Source organism: Azolla caroliniana, unplaced genomic scaffold, assembly GCF_043228905.1.
Source record: "Azolla caroliniana isolate FFs.n. ecotype wild unplaced genomic scaffold, voAzoCaro1.0.p SCAF_105, whole genome shotgun sequence".
Lineage (NCBI taxonomy): Eukaryota > Viridiplantae > Streptophyta > Polypodiopsida > Salviniales > Salviniaceae > Azolla > Azolla caroliniana.
In genome coordinates this window covers 58,634-70,598 of record NW_028230540.1, presented here as the reverse complement: position 1 = coordinate 70,598, position 11,965 = coordinate 58,634, and the positions used below count along the sequence as shown (strand labels likewise).

Genomic DNA, 11,965 nt, shown 5'->3' with positions numbered 1-11,965 from the left:
AGTTATTAACATTCCAAGAAACAAAGTGTATAGAAAAAAAACTCGCCATCAAGTATTAGTATTGATATTTAAGGCTTAGACAAAGACTGTGATAGAATATAATGGACCTTTTGTGACAAAGCCTGCACTGGTCTTTTTTAAATGGTAACCAGACAACAAGGAAATGCAAGAGCCACAATCAACAAAGTGGATTTAAGACAAGCTTTATGGTGGCATGGTTGTACAATTTACCTTGATAAAGTATCTAGTAAATGGAAGTCGCATTATTCTTTTCATCAATTGGGGCACGTTTGTCTAATTTCATCAATAATTAGAGACGTATTGCTTGACTACGTTAACATGAACAATAATAAAGAGGATCCGTAAATAAAAGGGACAAGGGGGGGAATGCACAACTATAGAGATGCCATAATATACAACATTATGTATAAGATCTTTGTCGAAGCATGTGCACCTCGAATTAACGAACACATGTACAAACGGTTATTCCTTTATGGAACAAAGGATAGGAGCGTGGATGGATCATTAACGTTATGAAAGGAGAAACAACATAGAAAAAGAACCAATCAACGCTTATTACCGGTTGATAATAATAGACTTGCTCAAACTTTGGGGTATAATATAATGGAACTTTTCTCCACAAAGCCTACACAACGTCAGTATGTTACACCTAGAGAGCAACACGAGGAAACATAAGAACCTCATCAAGAACAACTAATAAGCTCTATTTACCACATACTTTATGGATGTGAGGTTGTACTATCTACCTTGACTAGACATCGGCTTAAACTAAAGTCATTTGATTCTTTTTGTGTCCACAAAAAAGTTAGAATTGCGAAATGTATGGAGTAACTTTTTTCGTCAAATTGAATACCAAAACTAAATTAGATATGAACCAAGCTCAAGTGTGTGTGCAAGTTCTTAACACATGCACAAGGAAATTCAAGAGGAAAATATACATTTGAATTGTTAAACTTTGTTTCAAGCTCTAAGAGGGTGATTTATGTTGAACAAGCAACAATTGCCATGTGCACAAAAAATAACATGTATAACAACTTCCCAATTAGTCACGAGCAACTTTAATGGAGCAATATGAAAAGCATCCTCAAAAGTTATCAAGTTTGAAACTCCCCATGTATGTACTAGCAATGCAACAACAACTGTGATAGCAATAGATATAATTAGTTCTCAACTTTTCGAATGGAAAAGAAATCACAATGTTGAGTACTAGTGATAGAACTTTTGAATATACCATTATATCTAATAGTAATGCATATACATTTGTAGAGACTCCAAATATCAATTGAAAGTAACGTAAGTTGATAACATACAATATATTGTATCAACTTCACAATTTAAAGCATTTTGTCTCATTATAGGGAGTTTGGTAGGAACACCTTAAGTTTCAAACTTGAGGTAACATTCAAAATAAAGTACATTTGCAATAGTGACATTAGGTAATGGTGTTCATTGTGAAAATTTGAGACAAATAGTTAGGCTTACTTCATTGCATATGAGTTTATAACTTTTGCCTTTGTGAATATCAACTAGCAAGCTGAAGGAATCATAAAATCATACGGCTTAAACACAAGCGAGGCACAAACATCCCCGTGCAAACTTGATGAAATATTTTATTATGCTGAATTTAACTCCAAACAACCGCCTATACTAATAACTGGCGCACGAGAAAGCCAACATAATGGGTTTACTTTCGAAGATATTTTACTATTTCATGTCACTCGCTTTTCATAACCGATGTTTTGAAAGTATGAAGCGCTCTTTGGAATATGGTGCCAACAAAATTTCTGTACCCATCCCCTATTTAGGGGTCACCCTACATCGAGCAATGAAATTACTAAGGTAAAAATAATGATAGAAAATTATTTACATTAGTGCACTTCCTTTGTCATGGCCAATAGGTAAATAATGAACATAGGAATCGGCGATTTGAACACTTCACAATATAATTGCGTAGATGAGAGAGGATGTCGAGCATCAATGTCCTAATGTAGAAGATTGGATGTGTGAAGAAAACAAGTAGCATTGATTGGATGAATGAGAAATGGAATATTAAGATGGGTGTGTGTCATTTGCAAAATAGATAGTAGACTTGAAGTTTTTTTTACAGATGGCATGTTGTGCAAGATTACCAAATGTGAAGGCAATGTAACGAAATATATCTACCCCTCTCCGAACTACCATGGGGGTTAGGTACATCCATTTGAATGGTTCACCTACTTTTAATTCACTCGATGGTGCAATGTACATGAGACCGTTTCGTGTGTTCCCTTTCCCTTTTCGATGCATAGAGCGAGGTGTTTGTTGGCACATTAACGAGGAGAAAAGGAAGCAATACATGACCAATGTGACTGAAGCTAACAGTGCTTTTAAAGGACTTTTGAAAGGGACTTTGAGAGGGCGACGAAACCTCAGACTCGGACACGACATTTCAAACCTCCTAGTCTTAATATTGGGGGGACTATAAGGTGCGAAAACTTAACACATTCTAGTAGAGTTCTCGAGTATCTCACGGCATCTCCGAAACACCTTTCACGAAGACGTTCCTTTTTCGACGAATAACTATTGCGGACATATACTATTAAAATCTATCTATCTATCTATCTATCTATCTATCCATCTATCTATCTATCCATCCATCCATTCATCCATATTGTCCGATCTAATCTATGTATCTCTCTCTCTCTCTCAGCGTATCACGAGCCACACTGGGGCCATGAATCGACAACTTCTACCCCATTATTGACACACGCTTCCGACACACCTAATGATCAATTCCCACCGTCCCACATCAACACTATCTTACATTCATATTTGGCTACCACACTTGTTCTTTCTCAATCTCATATCATACACATAGACAAAATAATTATAATAATGTCCTCATATAATAATATAAGATTCTCCACCACATGCACAATCAGCTTGGGCCTTAGGAGGCCTTCCTAATGTCCCTAGCCTTATCACATGACGTAACAAGCGCTAATCTCATCTGATCCACAATGTTTTGTGCTAATTGCCTCTCTTAATTAATCTCTGTCTCTCCTAATTTCATCCATCCTTAATGACCTAGATCTTATATACAGAGGGACAGATGTATTGTAATTAGTACACAGGATCATGTCAATATGGTGCTGCCCAAATCCTCATCAACATCGGGCTTGACGATCACGCGAGTAATTAATCTATACATTCTAGTTCTAATCTACAGATTTTCAATAATTCTATTAGTGTATAATGATTAATCCATTCTTGGACTGATACAGCCAGTGGCACCACCACAGAATGAACATGGGATGGAAATGATGCTGGAGGCCGACCACCCAGAGTTTACTTTGGGTACAAATCAGAATAACTGTGATAAGAACAAGGAGCGTATAGCTAATATAACAAGCAATGATCAATTATCAGATAGTAATAGCGAGAATTTGGAGGATATTGATTATGATGATGAGATCGACACGATTAATGGTGACGGTGTCACTCGGCCCACCAAGAAACGATACCATCGACACACCACACACCAAATCCAAGAGATGGAAAGGCAAGTCGACTCTTGATTAGCCAGCAAATCCATTCATTCATTGAGTAGCTAATTGCTTAGTTGGGCCTACTTATAATAGTTGGCCTCCCCAAATTTGACCGATAATTTGAAAGCTTGCAGAGGCAGGGGGGGTATTAGGTCCACAGTTTTGGAAGAATTGGACTGTTGGTTATTCAAAACCCAATTTAATCCTTTTCTGTCTCCTGTTTCAATCAATGAATCACAACACTAGAGGGGAATCGATTCATTCACATACTTAACAAACCTATCATCATGAGAGGTTAAGGTGCCTTTGATGTAAAATGTTGTCAAATAGGATTATAGATCTGTTATATGAAGCAAATTATGATGATATTTAACAGTAATATTTAAAAGCCAGCAATTGTTCTGGGCCTGTAATCGCAATTCACAAACTTAGCTAAACTCGGTGGATCATCTATTCCAATACATGAAATTCTGTGAGCAACCGAGGCTTAACAAAACCAACAGCTGCCATTGTGATCTCCATCTCTGCAATAATGATTTTAAGACAATAGACATAATGGAGCTCCGGAAAGTAGAAACCTCTATTAATCTTATTCTCACATATTAAGTGGCCAAATTATAGTGAGACCTCTCACTGTGGGTTAATTTTTCCCACACTCGTGTATAGATTGTAATGAAGAGATGGTATTATCATGATTCGTCGGAAGATTTTGATGATTAATTGAGATTTTTGGCTGTGGGAACACACAGGGTATTCAAGGAGTGCCCTCACCCGGATGAGAAGCAGAGGCAAGAACTGAGCAGAGAGCTCAAGTTATCTCCGCGTCAGATCAAATTCTGGTTCCAAAACAAGAGGACCCAGATGAAGGTAGATGCATTTCCCAACAAACACCCATAGGATCTCTAATGTCACATGATGCATTCCATGCATCACAAGTGAAGATCATTGATTTGACAATTAATTTAGATGATGATGAATACTCATGCTGCTACGATGATATTGATTAATCGCGGGGGGTTTCAATAATGATGTTAATTTAGTAGTTAGATGATATTGATTAATTATCCCGGGGGTTCAATAATGATCTTAATTACTGATTATATATATCTGATTAGGCGCACCATGAAAGGAAAGACAATGGCGTTCTCCGGACGGAGAATGAGAAGCTGAAAGCCGAGAATTGTGCGTTGAGGGATGCAGTGAGGAATGTGTCGTGCCCAACTTGCGGTGGACCGGCGAGTGTGGCCGAGATGTCGCTAGAAGAGCAACAGCTCCGGATCGAGAACGTGAGATTAAAAGAGGAGGTAATATATATTCTTCATTCACATCCATTCTTAGCCAATATATATCCATCCAATTTGTAACCACTACTTTGGCCCGCCCATTAACAATCCATATAATTGCAATCTGGTTTTAAAGAAGAAAAAAAAAAGAGCATCCGATTTCTGAAAATGTAAATGTCGGAGTGGCATTTGGGATGGCTATCGCAGATCGACCGGATAACGAATATGGTGACAAAGCACATAGGCAGGAAGAATGTGAGTAATGGTGGCGGTGCAAGTACAAGAGGAGGAGGTGATGGGCTAGTGCCGGTCACGAACAACTCGATGATGACGGGGGGTAGCCGGGCATCACGAGGAGGAGGAGGAGGCCGGGGACAAATAACGAGCGAAGAAGGAGGAGGAGGAGGAGGAAGAGGAGGCGGCGAGATGATGATGAATATGATGATGAGGATGATGCGGGGGGAACGGAATAATGGTGGGTCGGCGGCAGCGGCAATGATGTATGGAGGAGGTGGGGGGGGGCAAGAGGAGATAATGAAGCATGTGGGGGAGAATTATAGAAATATTAATAAGAATATGGAAGAGGAAGGGGGGGAGGAGGAGGAGGAGGGGGAGGTAGAGGAGCTGGGGCCTACGGTTGCCGAGATCGCATCGAGGCCACTTGGGTTGACGGAGGGGGAGAAGCCATTGGTCGTGGAGCTGGCGGTCGCATCCATGGAGGAGCTCATCGAGATGGCGCGTTCACATGGCCACCCATTGTGGGTGGTGCCCACTAATCATGCCCATCATGACGCCCAACACCACCACCACAATAATCATCAAACCACCACCACCACTACTACTTATAGTAATGCCGATGCCGATTGTAGTGGAGGGAGTTGCTTGGATCTGCAAGCCTACTTCCGCCGCTTCCCTCGCGGCATCGGACCCACTCCCCTCGGCCTCTCGTCCGAGGTCACTCGCCATTCTGGCTTGGTCATCATGAACTCTGCCTCTCTCGTGGAAACCTTCATGGATGTGGTAAAAAAAACACCTCTCTAATCTATTCTGATGCTGCAAACACACATATCTTAGATAATCTCTCTTGCACCCACCCACCCACCGACACACACCATGTTTTCTCTCTCATAGAAGCCGCTAATGATCAATCTCTTGACACAACACATTATCGCACCACACCTAAGTGAGTTGTGTTTATGCAATCAAGCAATACATAGATACATAGATACATATACATATTACATATAGCTATATCAAGGTAAGGCTATAGTACTAGTGGTAGTAGTAGTAGTAGTAGTAGTATGTACATATATATATAGGAAGCTTGCACAAATAATAATGTCAAAGTGTAAGAAATTAATCATAGGAACAAAGCAAGGTCCCTTTTTAAAAATGTTCATCAAGTGTTGGTAAAAATACTTGTTATGCGAATAAAATATTTTTTAAGGGATGTGCAATTCGCCCCTCCCACTAGCAAGTGACCCCTCATCTCATGTTGCTTCATGCTAGGCTCAATGGAAAGAAATGTTTTCTTCAATTATCTCGAGAGCTCGGATAGTAGAAGTTCTTTCCATGGGTGTCGCCGGAACATATGATGGTGCTATACAATTGGTGAGATTATTTTCGGAATGACATGTTATGTTGATATTAACATCAAGTATATGATGTATGGTGATTATAACAATTCGAATATAGATGTATGCAGAGTTCCAAATACCAACACCTCTTGTACCAACACGAGAGAACTACTTTCTTCGTTATTCCAAGCATGTCGACCACTTTTGGGTAGTGGTAGACGTTTCCATTGATAGCCTCCGTGGGAATCCACCTCCTTCTTTACTACGTTGTAGGAGACGACCTTCTGGTTGCATTATTGAGGAGATGCCAAATGGTTACTCAAAGGTAAGAAGCATTATTGGGCATTTACTCATTTTATCATTGTGATTTTGATTGGCCTCTTGAGATTAACATGTGCTACTCACAACTGTGTTGCTAGAAATACTTGTTTGCATGAATATTGCTAATCACTTTTAGGCCCATTTTGAAGTACGTGGATCTATTTACAACTCATATTGCATCATCTTTTTTTACATCCTCCACACTTCGTAAGCCATCAATAAGGTTTACATGAAATTTATTACATGAGTTTTCTTAATAAGCTACTTTCTTGGTTGCGGAATGTTTGAATTCAACAAGCACAATCAAGAAACAAATGTAAATAGGCCATAAAATCTTTACATGACGGTTTAACCCTCACCATAGTTAGCACGACACACATTTTATTTCAATGTACTAGGATAAATGATAAGAAAGAAAATGGATAGATAGAACAACATCTCAACACGCATTGTGCAATCGCATGACTACATTATAACATTTCTTCTTTTACTAAGGTAATGTTACAATATAATCTATTCATATAATTGCCTTCCAAAGTCTACATTCAACATTTGTATGTATATTGCCTTCAATTCAGGTAACTTGGGTGGAGAACGTAGAGGTTGATACTAAAGGCGTTCACAATCTTTATCAATCATTTGTTAATAGTGGGATGGCATTTGGTGCAGTTCGGTGGTTGTCAACATTGCAACGACAATGTGAAAGGATTGCAAGTGTGCTTGCTAACAATGTCCCTTCTGGTGACTCAACTGGTAAGCATTCCTAAATATTTTGCATAAAGAAATATGTTTCAAGAAGTGTCCTTGTGTATTAAAGAGTCTCTAGTATTGATTTTTTATTGGTTCATTTATAATAGTTGGAGGGGAAAAACAAACATATTAAAGGGAGAGACAATATGTACATATACATATATCATATATGTATAGATATAGAAAGGGTTTAACTATATTCACATCAGCTTTTTGGTACGACATTTATGTACATAATGTGTTTCATTTCATGACGGATTTCGGGCAATTGAGCAAATTTTGCACCAGGTGCATGCGATATCATTTTCGAATAGATGCAGCAATCAAATACAACACACCTGAAAATTTTGATCTTTGGATTTACATGGGGTCATGATTCAGGGAGAATGTTTGGTAGTGAGGCATCCTATGGAGTTTGACCCTTTAATTGTTAATTTACTGTTTTGGAGGTTAATTTCTTCTCATATTGAAGGGAAACCATTTGAAAAAAAACACATAATCATATGGAATAACATAAAATGTAGCAAACATTAGGTAGTGCAAGAATGAATCCCATAGGGAGGAGGCTGAAATTGTTGCTTGATCAATATGCACATTTAACTCCAAAAGCTTATAATTGAGATGTCTAAGTTGGATCTTCTAATCCAATGCTCTGAGATTGTATGAATCTAGAAGACCCTCTAATTAAAACTGGGATGATCATGTAGTGGTTCCAAATGTAGAGGGTCGACGAAGCATGTTAAAATTGGCAGAGAGGATGGTAAAGAGCTTCAATGGAGGTGTAGGGTCCTCAACATCTGAGGCTTGGGTGACATTGGCCGGTAACAATTGCAGTGGTGCGGAGGATGTGCGCGTGGTGATTCATAAGAGCAATGATGAGCCTGGACACCCACCTGGGATTGTGTTGAGTGCCTCTACTTCTCTTTGGCTCCCTTCCTCCCCACGACAAATTTTCCAATTCTTGCGTACAGATCGCCTTCGTAGTGAGGTATTAACCATAACATATGCCACCTTGTAATCTATCCTACCAAATAAAAAGATTCATAAGATTGAGAGTGAAGGAGTTTCTACGTATACATCAAAATAAATAAAATCCATTACATTTGTAAGTAAGTGGTGATAGTTCTCATCCATCCCACACTTAGAAGTGGGTGGCCATGTATAACTGTTATTACTAATGCTTTGGTACATAATAATAGCAGTCCAAGTGCAGTTAGAAAGGGTAAAAATCTATGCTTAAATTTCATGTAAATCGCTTTAAACATTATATAAACCATTGTAGGAAATAAAAAAAAACAATCACCAAGTGGAAGTCATTCATCACCAAATTTAGCTTCCATCGAATAATGCATTTATTATTGAGAACAAAATTTAGCTTCCATCACTATTGACAACAAAAGGTCTGATTGTGTCTTTGTAGTGGGATATATTATCCAACAATGGTGTCATTAAGGAGATGTTCTACATAGCCAAAGGACCAGACCCTGGAAATAGTGTCTCACTTCTACGAGTAAACGTAAGTAACAAACTCCTGCTTCCTTGTTTTATTTTGTAGCGGAGAGTAAAGTAGTCTGCAAAATCTTTTATTTTTTTGATGCATATGTTATGTGCTCAAGATTTTCTGAAGTAGTTTTAGCAATAGCTAAAAGTTAAATAAATCAATTGTACGTTAGCCAGGCTATGATATGATAAGTGTGTTTTAGATATTATGATTGTTGTGTCAAGATCTTATACATTGGGTCACCATACCCTGATTTTTAATGTTTGAATAAACCTCAGAAATCCAAACACATTAACGGGTTTTCTGGGCATATGGGTTTATGATGCATGCTTGATTTTAGCTGTGAGTTTGCATCCAATGTTAAATAAGAACCTTCAATGATGGTCAAGCAAGACTTAGACTTTTAAGTTATAAACATCAAATTATATGTCAAATGACACAAAATTAGGAAGGACCAAGTTGAACAATGAATGATAAGTTTGGCATCAGAGATTCAGTTTATGTGAGGTGACTGGAATTTATGTTAGGCATGATTAAAGCAGGTTATATGCTTGAAAGTAACTACTAAAGCATGTTATAAGTGTGTGTGTGTGTGTTTTTGGTCATGATTTGTTGTTATTGTCCACACCAGCCCATCAACTCGAACCAGAGCAACATGCTGATCCTGCAAGAGTGCTGTACGGACGAGGTATGCTCGCTGGTGGTGTACGCGCCGATAGACGTAGCGGCAATGAGTGGCATTCTGAACGGGGGAGATCCCGACTCCGTGGCTCTCTTACCTTCGGGCTTTGCCATCCTCCCCGATGGCCCCCTCCATCCTCATCGAGCCTCCTCCTCGTCGCCAACCGGCGGGTCTCTGCTCACATTGGCCTTCCAGATCCTGGTGGACCATGTACCCACTGCCAGGTTATCCCTCGGATCGGTTGCTACGGTGAACAAGCTAATCTCCAACACCGTCGCCCGCATCAAAAGTAGCCTCTCTCTCTCTTATGACTGACCGGCTGACAATGCATGATCTAATGAATGTGTACCTCCTCTTCTTAATCTCACTCATAACCATTATTCATTTGGAGGTACATTTAAAAAGAAAAAAAACTCTTGGCACTTTGATTCCATCCCAAATGTGGCATATCCATCCTCCTACCTACCATTTCCAATGGCCATGGCCAAAAGTTTTTAACCTCTTATCATCTAAATTAATGCCTTGTCAGGCTAAATTAATGCCTCTCTCTTTAGTTGAATGCACAACTTATCTATCGCACATTGTCTTACTAAAATATCATACATCCAGTAGAACTCTTCTCAAAACCTTGCACGATGCTTACTTAGGCCAAGCTTTCAGAGTACAAATTTTGGATCAATGTAGGATAGCACCATTAACGAATTATATCCACTCCACTATGCCCTGCAAATCCTTTCGTTATGAATGAAGACTTACAAACCGGACACATATCCTTCATTCATATTTCAAATATCTTTGTAAATTTATAACTTAGAGTTCACATGATGAGGTAAACAAACAAATTCATATAAGACATGAACTATATGATATGAGCATGGCCGGATGTACCTGTAGAATGCGATTCATATTGAGCATTAATGTATGATTCTAATGGATTGAGGAATATTGCTACTTCGTGATCATTCTGTGGAGCTCCAATATAATTGTGTCCATATCATTTCAAGCAATCACAGAGAGTGAGGGAGGCTATCTTTTCGTGTAAACACCTCCATGGGAGGAATTAGCTGAACTTCAGCATTTTACCAAGTATTCGCCCACATTGCATTCGTTTTCTGTTGGCGGTGGAATAATATATCCATGCCCAAATTTCAAAACGGGCTGAATCCATCTCGCCATTTAAATAGGAAGATCTTAATTATAGCGCACATATCATACATCCTCTTCGATTATAAACTCAAGGTTATGAAAAGCTCTTAAAAGTCCATCTAATTAGGGTAATCACTACATCATAAGTGGCGTAATTAGGGATCAGGTGGGTCAACAATGTAACGATGGCTATCATAATATTGATGAAGATGAAGCTGAAACTGAGGATGATCCAATGGAATGTCAATTCTATAACTATTGTTGATCACCATGTAATTACTATTGATATGGGCGGTCGCGGCAGAAGCAGATTCTTCGCGAGCAAGTTGCAGGTGCATCATATGAATCTGGGCCCTTAAATATTTGATCCGGTGGATGGCCGCATCCAGCATGGACGCCGTGTCCATATTCCTCCTCCCGCCGGCGCCGCCACAGTACGGCACCACCAGATTCCTCAGAATCTTCAACTTCCTGCTGATTCGGTGCCGCCGCCTCCTGGCTGTCATTCCCTGGGGAAGCACAGAATATCCCTTCTGGCCTGGAATATTCCTGGTGAACCTCATCGACACCATGTCATTGCTCATGCGGTTACCATCATCGCCATCACCATTATTACTCGGATTACTGATATTTCCAATCTGCTCGACAGAAGTATATCCGTACCCATCACTCATATTCCGCCCATCCCAATAATCCATAGGGTCTCCGATATGACAGCTCCCAGGCCCGGCCATCGCCGTAGCTGGACAGGTGGCAGCGCTAGCTTCACGCCCAGCGCACCAGCTGGTAGGCCGTACCACGGAGGATATGTCCCCCGAGTCGCGATCCGTATCGTGCCAGCTGGCACCGCTATCCCGACCGCGGCATCGTGGCGGGACCAGATGCTGCCACTTGGCATCCGCCAGGCCGGCGAGTTCGCACGGATTGCTTGCGTTAATAACAGGGAGGATTGAGGGATGATGGGTCAGGAGATAGGTAGCCTCATGATTAGGGCTTGTAATGTGATTACTTGAATTAATCATATCGTATGTAGAAGAAGAGGAGAGATTGCTTATATCGACTGGGTCCTGGTCCTCCTCAACAGCAAGAAGGTGCGTGGCTGTATTTAGTAGCGCTGTAGTAGATTCATGAGATGGCGATGATGATGTGCTGCTGCC

At 40.0% G+C, this 11,965-nt stretch overlaps 1 protein-coding gene across 1 annotated transcript; it reads left to right on the top strand.

Moving 5' to 3' along the window:
- Positions 1-2,922: 2,922 nt before the first annotated feature.
- On the top strand, positions 2,923-9,997 carry LOC147849251 (homeobox-leucine zipper protein PROTODERMAL FACTOR 2-like). Its single transcript, XM_087337726.1, has 11 exons — positions 2,923-3,194; positions 3,285-3,562; positions 4,274-4,415; positions 4,664-4,852; positions 5,039-5,851; positions 6,341-6,442; positions 6,527-6,733; positions 7,308-7,482; positions 8,187-8,467; positions 8,900-8,995; positions 9,612-9,997. The coding sequence occupies exons 1-11, from the start codon at positions 3,147-3,149 to the stop codon at positions 9,975-9,977; spliced, it is 2,697 nt and encodes an 898-aa protein (XP_087193852.1). The 5' UTR covers positions 2,923-3,146; the 3' UTR covers positions 9,978-9,997.
- The last annotated feature ends 1,968 nt before the right edge of the window (positions 9,998-11,965 follow it).

Coding starts and splice junctions, on each gene's coding strand:
- LOC147849251 (XM_087337726.1), top strand. CDS start 3,147: ATGGTGCTGCCCAAATCCTCATCAACATCGGGCTTGACGATCACGCGA. Junction 3,563..4,273: donor CAAATCCAAGAGATGGAAAG/GCAAGTCGACTC, acceptor TGATTAATTGAG/ATTTTTGGCTGTGGGAACAC. Junction 8,996..9,611: donor TCTCACTTCTACGAGTAAAC/GTAAGTAACAAA, acceptor TGTCCACACCAG/CCCATCAACTCGAACCAGAG.